This window comes from Heterodontus francisci, chromosome 2, assembly GCF_036365525.1.
Source record: "Heterodontus francisci isolate sHetFra1 chromosome 2, sHetFra1.hap1, whole genome shotgun sequence".
Classification (NCBI taxonomy): domain Eukaryota; kingdom Metazoa; phylum Chordata; class Chondrichthyes; order Heterodontiformes; family Heterodontidae; genus Heterodontus; species Heterodontus francisci.
This window is the reverse complement of record NC_090372.1, coordinates 104399537-104426678: the sequence shown is the minus strand read 5'-3', so window position 1 is coordinate 104426678 and position 27142 is coordinate 104399537. Positions and strand designations below refer to the sequence as shown.

At 44.7% G+C, this 27142-nt stretch overlaps 1 protein-coding gene across 6 annotated transcripts in view; it reads right to left on the bottom strand.

Moving 5' to 3' along the window:
- dgkb (diacylglycerol kinase, beta) overlaps positions 1-27142 on the bottom strand; it is a 1110826-nt gene that overhangs the window by 825175 nt on the left and 258509 nt on the right. For all 6 annotated transcript variants that reach the window (XM_068051143.1, XM_068051127.1, XM_068051112.1 and 3 more), the window contains one exon: positions 14133-14268. In XM_068051143.1, the coding sequence (XP_067907244.1) occupies positions 14133-14268 (136 nt within the window). The remainder of the gene's footprint in view (positions 1-14132; positions 14269-27142) is intronic.

The following is a 27142-nucleotide window of genomic DNA, read 5'->3' as shown; positions in this document are numbered from 1 at the left end:
CGATGTGGATGAGGAGCGATCCCTCCTATCAAACAAAATCCCTATCACCTAGGTCCCAGGAAATTGACCCAGGTTCGGGAGGAAATTCAGTATATGCTGGCGCACAAGCTGATTGAACCCAGCCAGAGCAGTTGTAGTTCCCCAGTTGTGCTGATACCCAAGAACGATGGCTCAACAAGGTTCTGTATTGATTACAGGAAGGTTAATGCAGTGACCAGAGCTGACTCCTACCCAATTCCCCACCTGGAAGGCTGTCTTGATAGAGCAGGAAATGCCACCTACATAACCAAGATAGACTTGTTAAGAGGATACTGGCAGGTTCCCTTAACACCCCAAGCTAAAGAGATCTCAGTTTTTGTCACCCCAGACAGCTTATTCTAGTGCCGAGTGATGCCATTTGGATTAAGAAATGCCTCAGCCACCTTCCAAAGGCGATGAACCAGGTAGTAGCTGGCCTACCCAACTGTGTAGTGTACCTGGATAATCTGTTAGTGTATAGTGACACCTGGGGGGAACCACCTAGACCAGTGACCAGTTAGAAGCCCTCTTCTGAAGATTACAGTCGGCTGACTTAGTGGTAAATCTTGCAAAGAGCGAGTTCACTAAAGCTCAGGTAACTTGCTTAGGGCATGTTGTAGGTCAAGGGCAAATGCTTCCCAGAGCAGCAAAGATACAGGCACTGATCGATGTTCCCGTCTCCATGACCAAACAGGGAATAATGCGATTTTTGGGGATGTGTGGGTTTTACCACAAGTTCATCCCAAACTTCAGCAGTATAGCTGCCCCACTGACCGACTTACTACAGAAAAGAGCAAAGGTAGTGTGATCAGGAAGATGCCAAACACCTTTCGAAAGGCTGCAAGCAATCTTAACCCATGAACCAATGCTGGCAGCTCCAAGTTTTAATAAACCATTTGAAGTGGCAGTTGATGCTAGTGACATAGGGGTAGGTGCTGTCCTGCTCCAAGATGATGAATGAGGCGTTGACGGACAAGTTGGGTATTTCTCCAAAAAAATAAAGTGACACCAAAAGAGATACTCCACTGTGGAAAAGGAAACTTTGGGACTGTTACTGGCTCTCAAACACTTTGAGGTCTATGTCCAAAATGGATATAGGGAGACTATAGTTTATATTGACCACAGTCCCTTAACATTTATGGAGAAATTCATAAATCTAGAATGCAAGGCTATTTCGAAGGAGCCTGTTTTTGCAACCCTACTGCTTTAAAGTTGCTCTCATTTCAGGAAAAAAAACAATGTGATAGACTCTCGGTAAAGCATCAGCTAACTGAACACAGAACTAAACCAGACCATACTTGGAGTATTGTGGACAGTTCTGGGGCATGAAATTGATGTGGGTGCTGCACTAGAAAGACATTTTGCCGATTTCTGGGTGCGCGGTGTACTGATGGCCACTTTCTGCAGAGGAGGGGTGCACGCAGGTGTGTCCCCAGGCTGCGTCAGAAGGGTGTGAATCATTATATCATAACATAACTCAGCTGAACTAGCTGATGCAATACCAGTATCCCCAATTTGGTCAATGCATGTGCAGTCAGTGTCTTTGTAAATCACTCCTGAAACAACAATCATTATGAAGCAAGATGGACCCTGTTCTGGGGCTATTTAAAGGGCCACTCAACAAGTCGCAGGTGAGGTGTTTTTGCCTTACTTTTGCTAAGATACAGTTTGTGGAAGCACTGTGGTGAGTTGTTGGAGCTATTTTGAGGTATTTGCTGCCCATAGTAAAGGAGGAATGACCAGTCTCTTTCACAGTTATGGGTGCAGTTGTTGCAGTACAAATTGGTCTGCAACAGGAGCAGGACATGGAGAGGAGGAGGCAGACAGGGGAAGCTCTGCAAGGAGGGGGGGAGGGGGGCGAAGGAAGCCTTTCCATAGAAGGCCCTACTCCCAAATGGTATTCCAGGAGCACCACTCATTCTTAGCCATAAGGCAGGAGCAGTGCCTGAGGTGCAGCTATTTCACCAAGGAGGTCATCATGCAGCTTTGCCACCTCCTTCACACTTACCTGGAGCCAAAAAATCAGTGAGGACAGCCCTGCCAGTGACTGTGAAGGTCATCATTGGCCTAACATTCTATGCCAGTGGATCCTTCCGTAACGTAAGGAACATCTCACAGTTACATATCACAGTGGAGGGAACAACGGGATGAAAGGGCACGTGGATTCATCAGGATAGCGGGCTTCCCGATGGAGCAGGGCGCCATCACCTGCATGCACGTGGCTCTGTGGGTCCCCCATCATTGGAGAGCAATACTGCAACAGCAAGAGATACCACTTTCTGAACAAGCAGTTGGTATGCCACCACACCAAGATGTTCATCTCAGTGAATGCCTGCTATCCTGTCAGCACCCATTATCCAGAGCCAGTCTGCATGATCTACCATCATCAGATCTGAGGATGGTTGCTTGGCGATGAGGACTACCCTCTCCACACATTGCTGGTGATTCCCTTCCAGTATCCCATCATGCGAGGTCAGAAGGCCTTCAATGAGAGCCTTGAAGTGAGCTGCAACACCATGAAGCAAGCCATAGGCCTCCTTAAACAATAATTTCTCTGCCTAGGCCACTTCAGTCAGCTCTCTACATTATGCGCCAGAGAAGGTATCCATGTTTGTGGAGACACACTGCATCGTCCATGACCTAGCCATTCTGAAGGTCCAGCCACTTCCTCCTGGGATTCAAAGGGCACCTCAGGAGGAAGAAGAGGAAGAGGCAGAGAGGAGACCACATGCACCCCATATAATTGGATACAGCAAGAGGGACTGTATTTTGAGGCTTTGCTTCAGTTAATGGGAACTCCCCCGTCATTCCCTAATCTTATGTCCATATCAGACTCCCCATCACCAAGTCTCCTTGGCCAACATCAATCAATAAATGCTAACAACAAAATCCTTCACTCAACTTTATCCAGAAAAACATCGACATTACAAAAAATACAGAACTATTCACCCTTGTCCGTACCTTTAGTGCCTGTCTTGCAGTTACTTTGTCTGTCCTAGTGCTCCTACATAATGCTACCCCAGTGGCTGCATCATGGTTGGTGGAAGGAAACTGACTTTCACTGGAGGAAACTGCAGATGACTTTGCAGGTTGCCGTCGAGCTACTCTGGGCCTTGAGGGTCTGGCTTCGGAATGCACCAGCTTGGCATAGGTGGCAGCAGTCTGGGCTGGCTGGTGAGAGGCAACAGAAGGGCACTGGCAGAGTGGCAACGGTGGGAGCACAAAGGTTGCCACCCTGAGAAAGGGTAGAAGCTTGTGCTTCATGGAGCCACTGCCAGTCCCACAGCATGGCATCTCAGTAATCCTAGTAATCTGTTGCAGCACAGATTGCTGGACTGCTGTAAGAGCCTGCAAGCCCCTCTGAGCACTGAGACCCCCACCCAAAATGGCAGAAGTCTGAGCCTGCAAGGCAGCAAGAATGAATCTCAGGACCTCTGTCTGAGCTTCCACTGCAGCACTGAGACCAGTCAGTCTTACGTCGGTATTGGGCAAATTAATGGAGAGGATTCTGAGAGACAGGATTTATGATTATTTGGAAAAGCACAGTTTGATTAGAGACAGTCAGCATGGCTTTGTGAGGGGCAGGTCATGTCTCACAAGCCTTACTAAATTCTTTGAAGATGTGACAAAACACGTTGATGAAGGAAGAGCAGTGGATGTGGTGTATATGGATTTTAGCAAGGTGTTTGATAAGGTTCCCCATGGTAGGCTCATTCAGAAAGTAAGGAGGCATGGGATACAGGGAAAGTTGGCTGTCTGGATACAGAATTGGCTGGCCCATAGAAGATGTATCCAGCCTGGAGTTCGGTGACCTGTGGTGTTCCGCAGGGATCTGTTCTGGGACCTCTGCTCTTTATGATTTTTATAAATGACTTGGATGAGGAAGTGGAAGGCTGGGTTAGCAAGTTTGCCGATGACATGAAGGTTGCTGGAGTTGTGGATAGTGTGGAAGGCTGTTGCAGGTTGCAACGGGACATTGACAGGATGCAGAGCTGGGCTGAGAAGTGGCAGATGGAGTTCAACCTGGAAAAGTGTGAAGTGATTCATTTTGGAAGGTCGAATTTGAATGCAGAATACAGGCTTAAAGACAAGATTCTTGGTAGTGTGGAGGAACAGAGGGATCTTGGGGTCCATGTCCATAGATCGTTCAAAGTTGCCACCCAAGTTGATAGGGTTGTTAAGAAAGCATATGGTGTGTTGGCTTTCATTAACAGGGGGATTGAGTTTAAGAGCCGCGAGGTTATGCTGCAGCTCTATAAGGCCCTGGTTAGACCACACTTGGAATATTGTGTTCAGTTCTGGTCGCCTCATTATAGGAAGGATGTGGAAGCTTTAGAGAGGGTGCAGAGGAGATTTACCAGGATGCTGCCTGGACTGGAGGGCATGTCTTACGAAGAAAGGTTGAGGGAGCTAGGGCTTTTCTCATTGGAGCGAAGAAGGATGAGAGGTGACTTGATAGAGGGGTACAAGATGATGAGAGGCATAGATAGAGTGGATAGCCAGAGATTTTTTTCCCAGGGTGGAAAGGGCTATCACCAGGGGGCATAATTTTAAGGTGATTGGAGGAAGGTTTCGGGGAGATGTCAGAGGTAGGTTCTTTACACAGAGAGTGGTGGGTGCGTGGAATGCACTGCCAGCAGCGGTAGTAGAAGCAGATACATTAGGGACATTTAAGCGACTCTTGGATAGGTACATGGCTGATAGTAGTATGAAGGGTATGTAGGTAGTTTGTTCCTAGAGTAGGTTAAAGGTTCGGCACAACATCGTGGGCCGAAGGGCCTGTACTGTGCTGTACTGTTCTATGTTCTATAACTTGCTAACTTTTAAGAAACAGCCACTGTCAGAGGCTCTCCCATCCTGAATAGGTTATGCTTAATTCTTCTGCTTAGCTGGTTTAATATCAGTAATTGCTTTGGATGTAAAATGTTACAAAGGAAAGACTGGATTGAAAATGGTCTTGGACAGCAGCATAAAACAGACAATGGTGAATCAGCAGCCTCCTGATTGAAGTCAACCGAAAAAAGAACCGGGGCATGGTGTAAAACCCGTAATTTGCTATTGCCCATTTTGCACTACTGTCCAAGACCAATTTCACCCCCACTGACTCATATCAGACATGCAATGAGCTGTGGCTGAATGAAGGCTGCACAACTTACAGGAGCTAATCAAATTCATACCTCTTCAATTTATCTTACATTTCTAAATCATCCACAATCCTCTCACTAATGTTATTAACCCAACCGCGTCACCAAAATGTTGTCTTTGCTTGACTATTGACTGTTTATTTGCAAGAAAAATTCTAGATTGTTATAAATGATACAGTCAGCATGTGGTCTTTATTCCAACGGAAAAGTCTTAGTTCCCCATCTCCTGGAAAAATACACTACAACTGGGTAGGCAGAGTTGAAATCAATGAAAAAGGTACCGAATTTTTGGGCCAAACAGTCTTCGCTAAAAATTCTTGCATTCTTATGGAGATTACAGTTTCATTGATTATTATGCTTCTACCAGATCTGATGGTGTCATACATGTTTAGTGCTTCAACTATATGATTGTAGAGAAAATAGTGATAACCAGATTATTTTCGTAAGTTCCCTGCTGTCATGACTAAGTGCAGGTCCACAATTCGTTTATTTTATAGGATAAAAAAATGTAGTAACAGCAGATGGCAAACAGGACACAACAGTTACAACACATGGTATGGACAGCAGATTCAGAGGCAGAAAGTTAAGTCACCGAGAAGGGAAACTCAGCAGGGAATGTTATTCTAGCAAGTAGCCAAATCAAGGCCAGCAAAAAAAAAATCCTGACATTATTTCTATCTGATTGGTAATGCATATGTTGACCTGAATGAATACAACATTTTTAAACACCAAAATTCAATCTCCAAAATGTAGGGGGGTAGATTTTCATCTTCATCTTCTGTGTACCAAATCAGAAGAGGTAAAATTCAGGTCTGATGTGTTGATTCACAAGTATACCTGTTAATGAGAAGTACCATCTGTATTGTCAATCAGTACAGCATAAAGAGCTATTTGTTGTGAACTTCCATTGTATGATACACCAAAAGCCAGGTAAATTAGAACTGCCCTTCAGTTTTTGCTTTTATTTCAGCAGCATTCATTTAAACAATAACCTCTTGTAACTTTTAAAAACTGGAAAAATATGTGTAGTTGTTTCAGGCTGACACTATACTATAGAGCTGCCAGTCTCATAAGGTATTCACAAAGCATAAACCACCTCCGACAGACCTGAGTTATACTGCCAGCTGCATTTCACTGTGCATCACACTTTACCCAACCTGAAGAGAGATGTCTGTGCTTGTTCTTCGCACAAAGTTCGACTGTCCTGATGGTTAACTTGTATTATTCTGATTGAGCAAATGGCATATTGCCTTTCTTCCATCATTAAAACTATAATAAAGCTATTTGAAATTGGACTATGCAATAGGCTGGAGGTAAACTACATTTCGTACAAAGAAGTGGTCTCTCACCTCTATCTGAGTACTAAGAAGTCAGCTCATCATCTTGATTACCAAATTATGCCACCACTTTCACATCAATGCACATAAAACTATTGTATATTGATGTGAAAAAAAATGTTAGCCTCAATGGCAAAAATTACTGAAATAATTGAATTAATCCTGGTTAGACTAGGAATTTGATGATTAAGACTTTCCTGGCCAGTTGCAATATAAGAGTACAATAGTTGTGTTGCTAGTTATTTTCATGTGCTGGAGGCGGGGCGCCCGCTGCCGGGTGGAAAAGGCGGGGCTCCTGGTGCCGGGCTGAAAAAGCGCGGTTCCCCGCCTTTGCATTTTCCCGGCCCTTAGAGCGATCCTTCATTCTTTTTGTTTTAGGAGGCGGGATCCCCGTCCCTTTAAAGACAGGGGGTGAATTGGTTCCCATGGGGTCCTCTGCGGGCCACACTTTGCCCACAGAGGAGGGGCCCCTCTCCCCAAGCCTGCAGGGAGGGCGCCTCATTTTACAAGGTGTCCTCCACGCGCAGCACATGCCCCTCTCCCCACCCCCACCGCTGGTAAGATCCCAGTGGCGGTGGGAAGAGGCCCCTAATGGGCCGTTAATAGGCGGCTTAAGGACCTGAATTAGGCCGTCGTCGGCCTATCCCACCCCTGGGAAGATCATTGGGTGACGGGCCTACTGCCACCTGTCGCGATATTCCATACCCCCAACCCCGCCTCCAAGCCAGCCTTGGAGCAGGGGGGCCCATAAAATCCAGCCCATAGTTATGTTTTCATGTGTACGATTAGGGCTGGCATAAACAACCAGAATAACAACTGTTTTCTATTACTTTATAGGCTCCATTTTGCAATGTGCACTACTAGTGAACAGCCTCAGTCCAGATCACATATATTGGGAAATTTCAGGTGCACTGCTCACAATTTTCTATGTATTAAAACTAATGGATTGAAGTAATAAAATTAAACTGACAGAAAATCATTGGTAGCGTGTCAACAACTTCTCGACATACATGGCTGACAGCTGAGACTCCAGGCAGTTGCATGCATTTATAAGTACACCCTTTATATCAAATAAACAGAACATCAATGTGGTCACAGAATTCCACTAATTTAGTCTGTATTCAAAAAAAAAAGTTGTGGTGCCATGTTTGCTTTAAACCAAATCAGTTAAAATCTTTCAATAACTCTTTCCTTTAAATTCTATTCACTGTTCTTACTTTCTTTAGGTATATATTTACAGCTCATGTAAATAACAGCCACATACAGACCAGAATACAAAAGTGCAGGCACTCCATTTGGAAAATGACATGTAAGTATTAAGCATTGCCAATTTTTCTTAAAAGAAGTACAGGTGAGGAGTCTCACCCATTGGCAGTACACAATCAGAAAATCATGGGCCTCCGAGCAATATTTGCCGATGTGCACAGCTGCCAAGTGAGGCACCTTGCAGTAGTATACATTCTGAAAATATACCCTAAGAAGTAAAGCTGCCTCTATAAACAATAGACGCTCATCTAGTTAAGTAGTGTGTATCTAATCTATACAGACCAGGAAGATGCCAGGTTTGATTTCCAGCCTGGACAGAGTTAGCTGATCAAAACTGGGGTGATAGGGACAGTACAATTGGCCTCAGGTTTCTGCTCCCGATCAATATCTAATGATCCTTATTGGAAGTTTATGTGGACATTGGGTAAAGACAGAATAGTGCTTGGCTGCGAAGGTCCCAGGGGTCAAACAGCCTGCTGCGACTCACTGTCAAGACTGGCATAGGGAACCATGGGATACTTGGCATAACTTAGGTCCCAGTAACTTGAGAAAGCTTGCCTGCTAGACAGACGAATTATATGAATACTTAAGCAGAAGGAAACAAGGCTAGAAGGGAGACACCCGAATTATATGAATAGCCGAAGAATCCTATGAATAGGGTAATCAAGAGGATGACGAGGTGAATAATATAACCAAGGCAGGATGTGATCAGGGAAGGCAATAGATGGGAGATGATGTAATTAAGGAACAATTTATCAAGTAAACCTCCTGGAAAACTGTATAAAATGACTACTGGAACAAGGTACTAGCAGAACCCCTACAATCATTCGTGAGAGTAGGACTTCTCCTTGTATGCTCGTAATAAAAGATCGCTTGTTTGAATAAGACATTATACTCTCGAAGCGTTTTTGAGTACCGGGGCAAGCCCTCACCCTTGCATTTGGCATAGTCAGCAGGATACACCACATCAGTAGCGCAATAATGAGGAGACCAATCAAGGGGTGAGTACCTTTTATTTTACCACCCATAGTTAGGAAAGGTCTACCTCACAGTCGCGGGACTGGTACTTTAAGTGTGTATCAAAGAACCAACGCCTGGTGATTCGAGTGCCAAGCGATCAAAGTGCGCGCCAGGGTAGTAGGTCGCGAGTTGAGAGAACCGGGCAGAGAGCGCGCTCAGAAAGCCGCAATGCAGAGTCACATAGTAGGTGAAGCCATACAAGAGATTGAGATATCACGAAGGTCGTTACCATGCAGGAGACCGAGCTGAGAGAGACCGCAAAGCAGACCTTCACAAGAGATCGAGCTGCTCAGGGGATTTGAAGGGTATCCCATAGGTCCATATATCGCGTAGGGGATTTAAAGGGCATCCCGCAGGTCAATACTGCTTGGGCAGACCAACCACACTCTGATAGAATGACCAGTAGTGCAGAAGGCCTAGGACCGGAGGAGGTCTCTTACCAGGTTTACAGCAGATGAATGTGAAAATTTGACCAGTAAAATGAAAAAAAGGTGGGTGGAAATCTAATGACCCCCCCAGAAGCATAAAGAGCATGGTGGAAGGGCCAAAAGAAAGGTCGGAAGGATAAGGCAATTATGATCATAATCAATTCTTATATGGGCCTCTGCCGGCGAGTCCACAAACATTCCCAAAGGCAGAAACAAATTAACAGTGAGTCCAGAAACAAGCCCAGAGATAGAAGCAAGTTTCAGGAAATGATTGGTCGAAATTACATTGGATGTACCACACTGGTCTAGAATACTGCTGAAAGAACAAACGAAAGACAACTTGTGTGTGTGTGTGTGTGTGTGTGTGCGTGTGTGTGTGTGTGTGTGTGTAAGTCTATGTTGGTGTTTGGTCTCTTTGTGTGTTCGGAAGTTGTTGAATGGTAAATGTGAATGTGTGTGAAGCGTCTGAGAGAAGTTGTATTAAATTGGTGTAAGTTAAAAGAAGAACCTAGAAGATGCTACAATAAAGAGGAGTGTTTAAGTTGTTAGAAAGTATTGCTTTCTAACTTGCTTTGTTTGGTGGTAGTGAAATTTATAGGGTACAAATTTCAGATGACCCTGTCAGTGAGGCAAAAGAGTAGATGCAGGGGTCCACATGTAAAGACAGACAAATGAAAGCAGTTTGGCTGTTGGCGTATCAGGCTAAGTGCAAGCAGCAGGAGGAAAAGTGTAGACAGTTGGAGTTAGAATTGTGGTAAATTAAGGAAAGAGAAGGATGATAGATGTGCCATTGTTAACAGGACAAAGAGTCAATTACAAAAAGGGATAAACAAGGGGAGGAATGATCCAGACAAATAGAAGAGACAAGTGGGTGGGCTGGGAAAGTGGAGTTCCTGAAGGCATATTGTGCAGATATATCAAGTGAAAGGGAAAAGAGGGAGACGGACGAGAGATTGTTGAAGCGGAGGTGTGGTGAAGCTGAACAGGAGTGAGACGATGTTAAAGCCGCCTACCAGATTCTGCAGTGCGAGACCAGGATAGACTATGCAGTAAGCTTAAGGATTTACTCAGCCTTACCAGAGGAAGGGAGAATGGCTCGAGGCACCTGGGACGAAATGAAGACTCGGGTAACTAGGGCTATGGGCCTCAGAAAAGGGGACGCATATCAGCTAGTTCAGAATACTCATCAAAAAATGACTGTGAAAGGCTGCTGCATAACCTCTTGGAGTTTGTCTGCTTGTGAGAGTTTATCTTTTTCCTTTAGTTTCTAATTATAGTTGGTGCAAGACATTTGAAGATAAGAGAATTGGGATCGTTGGTGTAATTGATTTATTTCTGTTTCCCTCCCTTTAAATGCACATGTTACTCTTTTCTGTCTGTGTGTCTGGATTTATTAATTTTATTTGGGCGCATGATTTTGTGTGCTTGAATTTGTGATTTTCAGTGCGATTTTAAAGCTAAGACATACTGGCACAAACTACTGGCTACCGGGGATGAAGCTCCAGTTTGTTTCTAAAATAAAGTAAGTCCGCAGCCTTGTAGAAGTTTTAGAAACCCAATTTTAACCTTTCAAACTTTTTCAGCTAGTTAAAGAAGACGCAATTCAAATGTGGTTAAGTAGGGAACATCAGAACTTGGAAGTAATTCGAAAGGACAGGGAAAAGTTGCCAGGAGTAGGGGATCAAGTGATTGTTAGGGTCCTACTTGCAAAACCTCTCTGGCAAGGCCCTTACGAGGTCCCAATGACCAGAAATACTTGTATGTGTGGATATTGAAGGGAAGGCCGGTGGAAACACTGGACACAGTCAAGGAGTATGGAAACGCAAAGAATAATAAGGACTAACTGGTGACGACCGGCGTACTCTCTTTACAGGACCATATAAACCGCAGTACTGCTGATACGTCTTGGCAGCCACAATCGTGGAAGGAACCAAGTCGGTTGACTGGGGGCCCAACAACGCCAGTTCTATAAAAACTCAAGCGATGCCAATTGAGATTGGGCGCGGGGAACATTAAATGTCATGGTTAACAAACTAGTATGCCTAAGGAGTAGCTCAGGGTAGTTAGGAATGGGGAACAACAATGCCCGAAGTTTCAATGCGTGGCAATGAAGGTTCCCTTGATACTTAAAGCAGTCATGCATAAAGCTAGCGTCAGTATTATCCATTTAATTCTAACTTTATAACCCCTATTCTATCTGTATGCAGTTACTTGTTGGATTAAGTTTTATTCAAGTTATTTGTTATTAAATTGTCTAACATCACAGCTCCAGCGACCCGGGTTCAATTCTGGGTACTGCCAGTGTGGAGTTTGCAAGTTCTCCCTGTGTCTGCGTGCGTTTATCCGGGTGCTCCGGTTTCCTCCCACATGCCAAAGACTTGCAGGTTGATAGGTAAATTGGCCATTATAAATTGCCCCTAGTATAGGTAGGTGGTAGGGAAATATAGGGACAGGTGGGGATGTGGTAGGAATATGGAATTAGTGTAGGATTAGTATAAAATGGGTGGTTGATGGTTGGCACAGACTCGGTGGGCCGAAGGGCCTATTTCAGTGCTGTATCTCTAAACTAAACTAAACTAAACAATGTGAATGTTGACTGTAGGCTCCCATTTTGAGTAACCTGTTCATTATTTGTATCCTGAACGAGAGAGGTAGTTAGACTCCATTAAGTGTACATGAGCACATTGGCTAGCTTCGTGGCTGAACTGCACAGCCAGATTCACTGATTCAATTGTAACTATTAATTTAAAAAAAATTGAATTGCTGGAATAATTGTGTCGAGCCAGTCAGCATCTATGAAGGAATTACAGCTGTTAGCTATAATGAGCTTGCTGACTTCTAAATCATATTGAGCAAAGCAATGTTTAAATGGAATTTTAAGTTAGATTTGAATTTAACCAACATGCGAGAAAAACACTAAAGAACCAGGGGCATCCAAACCCCTCTCGGGGTAAACAGTACAGGGACCATGGGAGATAGCAACTGGCCAAAGTACTACCTCGTACTCAAATACGAGACCCAGAGAGATTCCCTCCTTGCGGGATCTCGCTGGCTGGGTGTAGGGAATAATGTTGTCTGTCCACATCCCATAGGGATAGGGACGAGAACCGCGCATGGTTTTAATATCACCCTAAACTTGAAATTTCCAGTGCCTGCGATGCAGATGGCACATCGTGGAGAAGGGGAATACTGCGTGACCACCAGCAAACCTCAATACAGTACGGTAACATCCACTGCCCAGTGATCAACTCGAGTTTCTGCTTCCACCCCCGGGCCCCAATGACAATCGGACATTCGGCAATAACTCACATCCGGACTCCCCATAGGGAGTAGATGAGCATAACCGATGATCTAACGGAGGACATGTTGAGATATCTGATTCCCGAGGGGAAGTGAATACCTAAACTGCTGGAACATCTACTGAAAGTGAGGGAAGAGCCCTGGACAGCAATGAAGCAGTATCACCGAATTCAACAGGAGGTCAAGCAACTGGGAGAGGATATGGTAGCCGAACTGGAGGACGCATCGTGGTGGGAGAACTTTTGAGACTGGGATATTAGGGTGGATGTTCACCCCTAGAATTGATTCCCGTGTACTGGTAGTGGTGCAGTTGCTAATTGCTATTGGACTTATGGTTGAACGTTGTATCCTGGCACCTAAATTGAGATGTCAGACATAATTTAGAAAATGTAACCATGCAAATCTAACCACCTGTCTGGCCAACAGTGATGGAGCAAGGAGCACTTAGCGTTAGTTGGACATCTTGCTAGTGGCCAAGGGCCAAAAGTGAGGACTACAGTGGTGTACCCCGGCAGTACTGCAGGCTTGACTAAAATTGCTGTAATTTATGTAGAGTAATACAAAGTATCGATCGCAGACTAAGCCTGGTCACGAGGACACCGGTCATGTTGTAAGAGGATGCTAGGGAAGGATCCGAAGCTCATCGAAACTGGTAGAATCACCGGGCAGAGGATCCTAGGGTAATGGCTACCTTGGGCCAGGTGCTGGCTAAGGTCCAAAAGGGAAGTCTGTAGGGGAGACTGGCATAGGGGATCACGGGATACTTGGCAGAACATAACTTGAGAAAGCTTGCCTGCTAGACACCCGAATTATATGAATACCTAATCAGAAGTAAACGAGGCTAGGAGGGAAACACCCGAATTATATGAATATCTAATCAGAAGGTAATGAGCTCAGGAGGGAGACACCCAAATCCTATGAATAGCCTAAGAATCCTATGAATAGGGTAATCAAGAGGTTGACGAGGTGAATAATATAACCAAGGCAGGATGAGATCAGGGAAGGCAACAGACGGGAGATGATGTAATTAAGAAGCAGTTTATCAAGTAAATCACCTGTAAAACTGTATAAAATGACGACTGGAACAATGTACAAGCAGAACCCCTACAATCATTCATGTGAGTTGGACTTCTCCTTGCATGCTCGTAATAAAAGATTGCTCGTTTGTACAAGACATCCGACTCTCGAGGCGTTTTTGGGTACCGGGGCAAGCCCTCACCCTGACAGCTCACATTGTTAATGGCACTTGGACAAAGTAACAAAGGGCAACTTAGAGCTGTGGACCCATACCCCAATGAGAAATGAATGTCTTCAGGAGGGTGGAGGAAGGAAGAGAATCAGGGGGAAAAACATGTTTCTAAATATATTTACTCTCACATATATCAATATACAACATAAAAATGTTATTATTGTGCTCCCCAGCACACAAACAGCAATGGGTAAATCAATAGAATTTCAAGTTTATTCTAAGCAGTCAAGTTGCTAATCACTGCAAAACAACAAAAGCCAAATTAAAACAACACCATCCCTGGGAATTTCCTCATGGCATCTCCCAATTGGCCCCCGGAACTTCAGCGAAAGATCAGCGACAACCCCGTTTACATACATAATATACATACATTCTAACTTGTCCTCAGGTCGTCCTCCTTCCAGTAATGATAGGTAGCAAACAATATCCTTCAATTGAACTACATCTGACTCATCGGTGCTCGCAAGGGAAGATGTTACAGAAGGAGATGGGGTTCCTTTAATCATCTGCAACTCGTTCTTTGTTTCAGAGCTCTTAGATCCTAAAAAACATGAAACAAGGCTTTGAAATAACTTTGGCAGTAGCAGGTCTTTCATCACTAATTCACTGAGGACAAAGTTCTTTTGCAGCTTTTGAAGTGCACACAAGTTTTCTATTCAAGGAAACAGTGACAAAAATAATGTACATTTCAAATATTTGGCTATTAAAAAAACTAAAGCTGATGAGAACAGATTGGATCAATAAATTTGCTGTTGTAATGCTGAGATTAGGAAAGCTGAACACTGATTGAGTAGCATCTTTTGCATTGATTTTATAGTCTCTTCAGAATGCAACCAAGTATCCCAGTGTCCCCTGCTTCCCTTCATTTAATCTGCATTCTTCAAATGAACATTAGAACATAAGAAATAAAAGTGAGAGTAGGCCAGTCGACTCCTTGAGTCTGCTCCATCATTCATGAAGATCATGGCTGATTTTCTAACTCAGCTAAACCTTCCCGCATTTTCCCCTTATCCCTTGATTCCCTTAGTAACCAAAAATCTATCGACCTCTGACTTGAATATACTCACTAACTGAGCATCCACAGGTCTCTTGGGTACAGAATTCCAATGATTCACAACTCTTTGAGTGAAGAAATGTCTCCTCATCTCAGTCCTAAATGGCCGACTCATTATTCTGAGACTGTGACCCCTAGTTCTAGACTCCCCAGCCAGGAGAAACATCCTCCCCGCATCTACTGTGTCAAGCCCTTTAAGAATTTTGTATGTTTCAATGAGATCACCTCCCATTCTTCTAAACCTTAGGGAATATAGACTAAATCTACTCAATCTCTCCTGATAGGACAATCCCTTAACCCCAGGAATTAGTCTGGTGAACCTTTGTTACATTCCCTCGAAGGCAACCACTTTCAATTTAACTTCAAAACCAAATTTGAGCAGTATAATTTCATGAGCTGTTCACCAACAATTTATGTTTTTTTACATCTTCACTGACTATATAGGTTAAATTCTTGAACCTCTAGTATTTCAAACAGAATACAATATTTCTAAAATGACTCCAGCACAATTTCCACAAATTTGTAATTTTTTAATGCAAAATGCACCATTCATGGGCAAGGCATTAATCTACCCTCAGTAAAACATGGCTCGGACATCATTCTACATTGTGTGTGGAGCTGTACGAGACCCATCCACAATTTTTCGTACACTCCCACCTTTTCATTGAACATTTCCCACAATTTTACCTGCCTATATGGACTCAATACACAATCAGTTTTTACCATGATAAAGCATAAAAATGGGCACCAGCATTTTGATTTTATAAATAGAAACATAGAGTACAAATGCAAAGAGGTAATATTACATTTGCACAGGAAATGGTTAGGCCATTGTTACAGCATAGTGTGCAATTCTGGGTACTCCATTATAGAAAGAACAGACTGCATAAATTAACCAGGATGATGCCAGAGATTAGATTTTTAGATTAGATTAGAGATACAGCACTGAAACAGGCCCTTCGGCCCACCGAGTCTGTGCCGAACATCAACCACCCATTTATACTAATCCTACACTAATCCCATATTCCTACCAAACATCCCCACCTGTCCCTATATTTCCCTACCACCTACCTATACTAGTGACAATTTATAATGGCCAATTTACCTATCAACCTGCAAGTCTTTTGGCTTGTGGGAGGAAACCGGAGCACCCGGAGAAAACCCACGCAGACACAGGGAGAACTTGCAAACTCCACACAGGCAGTACCCGGAATCGAACCCGGGTCCCTGGAGCTGTGAGGCTGCGGTGCTAACCACTGCGCCACTGTGCAGTGTGATGGGAAGCTATTGTTATGAGGTTAGAATTGGGATACTAGCATTCTTTCAAGTGCAATAGAGAAAGCTTAGAGGAGGTTTTTAAAATTGAGAATGATTGTGATAGGGGAATAAGGAAAGGCTATTTTCCCTGCTTCAGGAATCAGTGATGAGGGTCAGCAATTACAAATTGACATGAGGGAGGGAGGGAGGGAGGTTGGGAGAAATTTCTTTGCACACTGGGCTGGATTTAGTGAAGCCAGTGGGGCTCCCGGCACCAGGCCAAAAAGGCGGTGGGAACCCCATCTCAGCCATTCGGAATCCCTTGGCTCTATTTAACCATGCCCAGGCAAATAAGTGCCCAACGTCAGGATCCCCGTCCCTTTAAGGCTGGTGTGGGGGGGGGAGGGGGTCCCACCTCCAAGAGCTACTGGGCAATCAGAGGCCTGGCAGCTCAGTAGTATCGGCAGCAGCACTGGGAGCAGTGACCACTGTCAGTACTGTAGGAGGCCTTGGACCAGACCCGGCACTAGAGACCCAGACCCAAGGTAAGTGAGTTCTGCAGGCCCCAGCAATGGGAGAAGGGAGGGGGGGTTCAGGGAAGTAGGTTGTTTCCCGCTGGGGGCCCTAGTGGGGGAGTTGCACCCCCATTACCCACCCCCCCAAGTCCACAGGGAGGTCTCCTCATTTTATTGGGTGACCTCCCTGCGTGGCGCAGGACCCTCTTGTCCCCTCTACCCCCATCCAATGGTGCTTCCTTAATGCCAGCAGCAGCGGGAAGAGGCTATTAAATGGCTGACAATAGGCCTCATAAGGGCCTCAATTGGCCTCAGAGCGGGCAGGCGATTGTTGGCCTATCCCGCCCTGACTTAACTGCGGTGCGACGGGCCTTCCACCTCCCGTCGCAATTCTGTGGGTATCCCCGCCTCCTAGCCGGTCTCCGGGGGGCCCATTAAATACAGCCCAGAATTGTGAGAGCATGGAATTCTTTAATGCAGAGATTTGTTAAAGGAGAGAACAGTGCATTTTTAAGGCAAATGTTAATAAATATTAAAAGCAGAGGAAGGGATGAGGGGAGGGAGCAGATGTTCTTCAACTTCACTGCTTGAGTAGCAATCCATCAGAGCTGAACACCTGCCTGTTATAGAACAGGCCCAATTTTAATTTCTATTAAAATCAATGAAAATGGAAATCAAGCGGTTTCTATAATGATGGATAATCCACTCTGCCAGCTTAACACACAAGTGATGAAGGTGAAAATTATTTCTAGTGTTTGTGGAGTGAGGGGCAGTGAAAGTAGTTTTGGATTGCTCTACAAAAGAGACAGCACAGACACAATGGACTGAATAGCTTTCTATGCTTGGAATTCTATGGTTTTCTAGAATGTCCTGAAGATGTAAAACTATGGGTGGGATTTTATGCTCTCCCCTGCGGATGGTTTGGAGGCAGGGACAGCACATGCCGGCCCCATTGAAATATAGTCCGGGGCGGGAAAGTCTGTGAACGGCCTACCCACCCTGCCACCAATTGAAGCCCTTAACTGTGTAATTAACGCCCAAATAAGGGCCTCTTCCTGCCACAGCCGCCATTACCTGTGCAGTGGGTGGCCCTGTTGCCGCGCGGGAAGCACGGCATGAGTAACCGTGCAGGCTGCCTCCTGGCTCTGGGGGGTGGGGGACGCGGGAGATCCATCTTTCAAAGGCACTTAATGCTGAAACGAGGGACCCAGCATTAGGAAGGAGGGCCTACTGAGGCCACCTTGCTGCCAACCCCCATCTCCCACCACTCCCCTGCGACCCCCACCCTGCGAGACCCTTCCTGCCCTGACTTACCTGAGGCCTGGCTCCAGCGATGCTCTTCAGCCTCCCTCGGTCATCTCCAACAGCAGCCACCGCCTTTGCGGTGGCGCTGCAGCTGTCGGCCTCTGACTGGCCAGCAGCTCTCCAAGGGCAGGACTTCTGTCAACGGGGTCCAAAATCCTATGGAAGGCCCGCCGCTGTCCACTTAAGTGCCTGATTGGCACTAAATTCGGCGGGTCTTCCGGAGAAGAGGTGACGCAATGATCTCGGTGTCAGTTTCCCACGACAACAAGACCTCTGCCGCCAGCATAAAAGTTCCCCCATGTTTATTTCTTCAGCTTATATGTTTGCTCTTTCCATCCCAATTATGCCATCTTCTACAAGAACCTCCCCCCTCCACATCATAGAGTTATACAGCACAGAAACAGGCCCTTCGGCCCACTGTGTCCACACGGCCATCAAGCCTATCTATTCTAATCCCATTTGCCAGCACCTGGACCGTAGCCTTGTATGCTATGGCATTTCAAGTGCTCAGCTAAATACTGCTTAAATGTTGTGAGGGTTCCTGCCTCTACTATGCCTTCAGGCAGTGTGTTCCAGATTCCAACGACCCTCTGGGTGAAAGTTCTTTTCCTCAAATCCCCTCTAAACCTCCTGCCCCTTACCTTAAATCTATGCCCCCTGGTTATTGACACCTCCACTAAGGGAAAAAGTTTCTTCCTATCTATGCCCCTCATAGTTTTGTATACCTCAATCAGGTCCCCCCCTCTGTCTTCTCTGCTTTAAGGAAAACAACCGTAGCCTATCCAGTCTCTTCATAGCTGAAATGTTCCAGCCCAGGCAACATCCTGGTGAATCTCTTCTGCACCCTCTTTAATGCCATCACATCCTTCCTATAGTTTGGCGACCAGAACTGGACTCCGGCTGTGGACTAACTAGCGTTTTATACAGCTCCATCATAACCTCATAGCAACCCTCGACTATCACCCTTTGCCTCGTGCCACTAAGCCAATTTTGGATCCAATTTGCCAAATTATATTCTATGCCTCAGCTAATAAAGGCAAGTATCCCATATGCCTCCCTAACCACCTTATCTTCCTGTGCTGCTGCCTTCAGTGATCTATGGACAAGTACACCAAGGTCCCTCTGAACCTCTGTACTTCATAGCGTCCTACCACCCATTGTATATTCCCTTGCCTTGTTAGTCCTCCCAAAATGCATCACCTCACACTTCTCAGGATTAAATTCCATTTGCCACTGCTCTGCCCATCTTACCAGCCCATCTATATCATCCTGTAATCTAAGGTTATCCTCCTCATTATTTACGACACCACCAATTTTCATGTCATCTGCGAACTTACTGATCACATCTCCTATATTCAGGTCTAAATCATTAATGTACATTACAAACAGCAAGGGTCCCAGCACCGATTCCTACGGTGCACCGTTGGTCACAGGCTTCCAATCACAAAAGCAACCCTCGGCTATCACCCTTTGCCTCCTGCCACTAAGCCAATTTTGGATCCAATTTGCCAAATTGCCCTGGATCCCATGGGCTATTTACCTTCTTGACCAATCTCCCACGCGGGACCTTATCAAAAGCCTTACTGAAGTCCATGTAGACTACATCAACTGTTTTATCTTCATAGACACAGCAAGTCAACTCCTCGAAAAATTCAATCAAATTTGTTCGACATGATCTCCCCCTGACGAAGCCATGCTGACTATCTTTGATAAATAAAAGCAAAATACTGCGGATGCTGGAAATCTGAAATAAAAACAAGAAATGCTGGAACCACTCAGCAGGTCTGGCAGCATCTGTGGAAAGAGAAGCAGAGTTAACTTTTCGGGTCAGTGACCCTTCTTCGGAACTAGCAAATATTAGAAATATTCCACCCTTCTCTTACCATTACATGGTCCATCTCTGACACTTCCCTTCCCTTCCTCGACTTCTCTGTCTTCATCTCTGGGGATAGGTTGTCTACTAATATCCATTATAAACCCACCGACTCCCACAGCTACCTGGACTACACTTCTTCACACCCTACCTCCTGTAAGGACTCCATTCCATTCTCCCAGTTTCTCTGTCTTCGACGCATCTGCTCTGATGATGCCACCTTCCATGACGATGCTTCTGATATGACCTCCTTTTTCCTCAACTGAGGATTCCCCCCCACTGTTGTTGACAGGGCTCTCAACCACGTCCGGCCCATTTCCCGCACCTCTACCCTCACCCCTTCCCCTCCCTCCCAGAACCATGACAGGGTTCCCCTTGTCCTCACTTTCCACCCCATCAGCCTCCATATCCAAAGGATCATCCTCCACCATTTCCGCCACCTGCAGCATGATGCCACTACCAAACGCATCTTCCCCTCCCTTCCCCTGTCAGCATTCCGAAGGGATCGTTCCCTCCGCGACACCCTGGTCCACTTCTCCATTACCCCCACCACCTCGTCCCCGTCCCATGGCACCTTCCCCTGCAATCGCAGGAGGTGTAATACCTGCCCATTTACCTCCTCTCTCCTCACTATCCCAGGCCCCAAACACTCCTTTCAGGTGAAGCAGCAATTTACTTGTACTTCTTTCAATGTAGTATACTGTATTCGCTGCTCACAATGTGGTTTCCTCTACATTGGGGAGATCAAACGCAGACTAGGTGACCGCTTTGCGGAACACCTCCGCTCAGTCCGCAAGCAGGACCCTGAGCTTCCAGTTGCTTGCCATTTCAACACTCCCCCCTGCTCTCATGCTCACATCTTTATCCTGGGATTGCTGCAGTGTTCCACTGAACATCAGCGCAAGCTCGAGGAACAACATCTCATTTTCCGATTAGGCACACTACAGCCTGCCGGACTGAACACTGAGTTCAATAATCTCAGAGCATGACGGGCCCCCCATTTTATTTTTATTTTCAGTTATTTTTTCTTTTTTACATTTTTTACAGTTTTTTTCTTTTATTTCATTTCATTGTCATTTGTTCAGTTTGCTTACCCACTTTTTTTTTTCATGTTTGTACTTGCTACTGCTCAATCTTCAGTTTGTTAACACCCTATCTGTACTAATGCTTTGTCTTTCAACACACCATTAACATATTGTTTGCCTTTGCTCCATGACCTCTTGGTCAGCTATGTGGCATTGCCCAATCTACACCTTCTCCTTTGTTATCTCTTGCCCCACTCCGGCTCACTTGCTTATAACCTTTGACATTTCTAATATTTGCTAGTTCCGAAGAAGGGTCACTGACCTGAAACATTAACTCTGCTTCTCTTTCCACAGATGCTGCCAGACCTGCTGAGTGGTTCCAGCATTTCTTGTTTTTAAATCTTTGATAAATCCCTGCCTCTCCAAGTGGAGATTTATCCTGTCCCTCAGAATTTTTTCCAATAGTTTCCCTACCACTGATGTTAGATTCACTGGCCTGTAATTACCTGGTTTATCCCTACGACCCTTCTTGAATAATGGTACCATATTCACTGTCTTCCAGTCCTCTGGAACTTCTCCCGTGGCCAGAGAGGATTTGAAAATTTGTGTCAGAGCTCCTGCAATCTCCTCCCTTGCCTCTCATAGCAGATTGGGATACATCTCATCTGGGCCTGGGGATTTATCCACTTTTAAGCCCACTAAAACCACTAATACCTCCTCCCTTTCAATGCTAATTTGTTCAAGTATATCACAATCCCCCTCCCTGATCTCTACACCTACATCGTCCTTCTTCATAGTGAACACAGATGAAAAGTTGATTATAGTCATTTAAAACCTCACCTACATCCTCCGGCTCCACACACAGAGTACCACTTTGGTCCCTAATGGGCCCTACTCTTTCCCTGGTTATCCTCTTGCCCTTAATATATTTATAAAATGCCTTGGGATTTTCCTTTATCTTGGCTGCCAGTGTTTTTTCATGCCCCTCTTTGCTCTCCTAATTACTTTTTTAAGTACCTCCCCTACACTTTCTATACTCCTGTAGGGTCTCCGCTGTTTTCAGCTCTCTGAATCTGCCATAAGCCTCCTTTTCTTTCATGATCCAATCCTCTATATCCCCTGACATCCAGGGTTCCCTGGACTTATTTGTCCTACCCTTCACCTTCACGGGAAAATGTTGGCCCTGAACTCTCACTATTTCCTTTTTGAATGACTCCCACTGGTCTGATGTAGACTTTCCAACAAGTAGCTGCTCCCAGTCCACTTTGGCCAGATCCTGTTTTATCTTACTGAAATTGGCCTTGCCCCAATTCAGTACCTTTATTTCCGGTCTATCGTTGTCCTTTTCCATAACTACCTTAAATCTTACAGAGTTATGGTTACTATCCCCTGCTACCCCACTGACACTTCTACCACTTCATTCCCTAAGATTAGGTCCAGTACCACCCCTTCTCTTGTAGGACTTTCTATGTGCTGGCTCAAAAAGCTCTCCTGGATTCACTTTAAGAATTCCGCCCGCTTTTAAGCCTTTGCACTAAGACTATCCCAGTTAATATTGGGGAAGTTGAAATTCCCTACTATTATTACCCTATTATTTTTACCCCTCTCTGAGATTTGCCTACATATCTGCTCTTCTATCTCTCCCTGACTGTTTGGAGGCCTGTAATACACTCCCAGCAAAGTGATTGCCCCCTTTTTGTTTTTAAGTTCTACCGATATGGCCTCATTTGAGGAATCTTCTAAGATATCATCCCTCCTTAATGCAGTAATTGAGTCCTTGATCAATAGTGCAATGCCACCTCCTCTTTTGTACCCGCCATCCCCCCACCCCCGCCCGCCCGCCACATCTAAAGATTCTATACCCTGGAATACTAAGCTGCCTGTCCTGCCCTTCCCCTAACCATATCTCTGTGATAGTAATAATATCATATTCCCATGTGTTAATCAACGCCCTCAATTCATCTGCCTTACTTGTAAGACTCCTTGCGTTAAAATAAATGCAATCCAGCCTTTCATTATTTGATTGTGCCTGAACAGGTCTATATTTGCTCTATCTTCCAGACTGACTAGTTTCTCTTCTATGTTTGGCTGTACCTCCGCTCTGTATCCCATCCCCCTGCCAAATTAGTTTAAACCCCTCCACAACAGCACTAGCAAACCTCCCTGTAAGGATGTTGGCCCCGTTCCGGTTCAGGTGCAATCCGTCCAACTTGTACAGGTCCCACCTTCGCCAGAAACAGACCCAGTGATCCAGGAAACTAAAGCCCTCCTTCAGCTCACAGACCTCCCATATATCTCACTTCATCAAAGTCACATCCCAACCAAGGACTTATTGCTACTCTAATTTTATTGACAACCCATATAGTGTATATGTGTGTGTAAGAGAGACAGAAAGATTTATGAACTCTTAATTCAAATCTATCATTTCTCCTCTTTAAGCTAAAAAAATTACATAAACTTCTAGCTCTTCTTCCTGAACATTTTGGATGTGATGTATTCCATATAATCTACTGGAGGCCTTTACATTTTGCAGCAACACTAGTTTCCATCCCCATCCAATGAGTGTCATTCATTACATCAAGATTATCATCTCATTCACCCATCACCCCAGTGTTCACTGACCTACATTAGCTTCCTGTCCACCAATGCCTCAAATTTAAAGTTCTCATCCTTACATTCAAATCCCTTCAGGGCCTCACCCTTTCCTATCTCTGCAACTTCCTACAGCCCTACAAACTTCTGCGCACTCTGTGCTCCTCTTGCGCAGCCCTGATTTTCACTGTTCTGCCACTGGCAGTCATGCCTTCTGCTGCCCAGGTCTTAACATCTGTTGTTCCCTCCCCAAACCCCTCCATCACTGTATTCCTTTAGAACACTCCTTTAAACCTACCTCCTTGATCAAGCTTTTGGTTGCCTGTCCTAATATCTCCTTATGTGACTTGGTGTCAAATTTTGTCTGATTATGCTCCTGTAAAACACCTTGTGATGTTTTACTGCATTATAGGTGCGATATAATTGCAAACTGTTATTATTGTAAAGTTACTGACCTCATTTTGAGGCCATTATCACCCACTTAATGCTAACAAATGCAGTCAAAACAGGTTCCAATGTGTGCCAGAGGACTAGAGGACCTATTGTAATACCCATTTGCAAAAAAGGAGGGAGGGCTAACCCAGGTAATTACTAGTCGGTTCGTTTAATATCTGTGCTTGGCTGCCCTTGGAATTTCATGCACTATAAGACCTCAACAGAACTCTTATAAGCTGCTCCATATTGGCTTTTGGGAAGGATCCAGAGACAGTAAGAATGCGACTGCCACTAAGGAAGTAGCAAATTGGGACAAAATTCCAGGTGGCAATTCTTTCTGGGCTGTAACTCACCACTCTTCTCTTTTTAGTGAACTGAATTGCTTGAGGCCTTTTCATTCATGAGATTCATGGAAGACCCAACAATAATGATCAAGTATAATTTCCTGATATTTGTGCCAGGAGAGCCATTGGAATGAGATCAAGGGAAGCACCTTGGGTACGGCGACTCTTAAATAAGAAGGACTTTTATTTTGTAATGTCTACACTACCTATTTACTGTAGTGATTTTGTTAGACATTTTTCCATTCTTTTAAATCTCTTTCAGGAATTTAATCTCTCTTTCTAAAATAAATTTGTTGACAGTGTACGGTAAGTGTCAGCCTTGGCTCAGTGGTAGCACTCTTGCCTCTGAGTAAGAATGTGATGATACTTTCCCCACTCTAGAGACTTGAGCACATATTTAGGTTGAACTCAGTGAAACTTACACAATACTTAAAAGGATAGACAGGGTAGATGCAGCTAAGATGTTTCCCCAGGCTGGGGAGTCTAGAACCAGAGGATGCAATTTCAAAATAAGGGGGAAGCCACTTAAGACAGAGATGAGGAGAAATGTCTTCACTCAGAGGGTTGTGAATATTTGGAATTCTCTACCCCAGAGGGCTGTAGAAGCTCAGTCATTCAGTATGTTTAAAGCAGAGATTGACAGATTTCTAAATACAAATAACATAAGGGGATATGAGGATAGTGTGGGAAAAAGTCATTGAAGTGGAAGATCAGCCATGATCATATTGAATGGCTGAATGGCCTACTCCTGCTCCTATGTTCCTAACTTCAGTATAGAACTGCTGCACTGTTGGAGGTTGAGAAGTGAAACCAAGGTCACGTCCGGCCACTCATATGCATGGTAGTATGTGGTAAGAGCTGATCATATTGTAATACTGCCCCTCTGTTGGGAGGTTATATTGAATAAGGCAATGAGACAACATGGCCAATTAAGTTCTGAAGAAGGGTCACTGACCTGGAACATTAACTCTGCTTCTCTCTCCACAGATACTGCCAGACCTGCTGGGTATTTCCAGCATTTCTTGTTTTTATTATGGCCAATTAAGTAGTCTCCATGTGAGTTATTTCCAATTCAAACACAACAGAAAGATGGCAATGAGGAAAGGATGGATATTTTTATGTTTCATTGGAATAATCAAGGACCGGAGAACATTGTGACACTTTTTTGGAACACCTGAAGTTAAATTTGAAGATGTTTGAGCAGTTTAGAAAGATTGCTTTGTGTGCACAGCTCAGTGAGTCAAATATGAACTGTGAGCAGATGCAGATTTAGACTGAGTGGTTGCATGATAAAAATGGCACAAAAAGCTTATTTGGGGTCAAAGTTGGAATTCAACACTGACAAAGCGGACTGGAGTAATTACGAATGAAGGCTTAATATTTGGATGAAAGCAAATAACATATGCGATGAGGATGCTGGGGCCAGATGCTTTTGATATAGTGTTTGGTCAGTGTTGGCCGACAGACCCCAGTACTATGAGATATACGGAAATAAGTGAGATTCCGAGCTTCTATTATGGCATGACTAAGAAGTAAATCACACTAAGAGTTGCATTCTGTCAAAGGAAACAATTTCCAAGTGAGTCTGTCACGGATTACATTCTTGAGTTAAAGAAACTCTCCTGCCACTGTGGGTATGGTGCGAACTTAGAGAGATAAAACTTAGACACAATTTTGTAGGAGACCCGAAGAACAATAAAATCCAAGCTGTTGAGTAAAGGAAATAGGCTGACATGGAGGGAGGCTGGCAATGAGGCCACAGCCATGGAAATGGCAGAGACAAATAGCTTCAAATTGCAAGAGAGTTCTTTTTCCAAGTTGGCAGACGAGGTCCATCGGATTTCATTTTTAGTTTTTATTTTATTTATTTATTTATTTTTATTTTAGAGATACAGCACTGAAACAGGCCCTTCGGCCCACCGAGTCTGTGCCGACCAACAATCACCCATTTATACTAACCCTGCAGTAATCCCATATTCCCTACCACCTACCTACACTAGGGGCAATTTACAACGGCCAATTTACCTATCAACCTGCAAGTCTTTGGCTGTGGGAGGAAACCGGAGCACCCGGCAAAAACCCACATGGGCACAGGGAGAACGTGCAAACTCTGCACAGGCAGTACCCAGAATTGAACCCGGGTCCCTGGAGCTGTGAGGCTGCGGTGCTAACCACTGCGCCACTGTGCCGCCCAATTATATGTTATTTCAGTGGGATACGGACCGTGGCAACCAAGTCCACAGTCTCAGAGTCATTGCCATGGTAGCCACAAACCATCTCAACGTCTCCATTCCCAAGCAAAGTGCTATGCTTGTGGGAAAGTCAATCATATCCAGACGACATGCAGGAATAGAGGAAACAGTAATGCTCCAGATCACCATCAAGCTCCAGGTCGCAGTCAAGCACTAGATCGGGGCCAAGCATCAGTTCACAGTCAAGCACCTGGTCGAGGTTGGGGAAGATCAAAAGCTAGTTCGGGATACTGGAAGTCGATGAATACGCATATGATATATATGGAAACAGAAGCTGATGTTATCGAGCAGGAAGATCAAGAGTTGTACTCCATCACAGAGCAACAAAAACAACATATGGAAGATGAGAGTAATAGCACTGAAGATATAATTCCAGCACCCGCAGTAGAAATGAAAGTAGAAGATTCACAACTTATCTTCATCGTTGATACAGTTGCAATAGTGTCTTATTTCAGAAGGAGAGTACGAAAAATCCCTAAGTACCATCCCCTTACGCAAAACTGGTTTGAAAGAGACTAATTATTACAAAAATTCAGTATTCCAGTGATAGGTCAAATTAGTGTTAGGGTGGAATATAATGATGCATCCTATTGCTGTTGGTAGTAGCTGGCGGGAACAAAGTCTCCCTAATCGGAAGGAATTGGTTTAGGAAGACACAGTTAACCTGAGCTGAGTTATTTACAGTAGTAATCAATAAGAGTACGTCTGACATTGAGAAAGTGTTGATA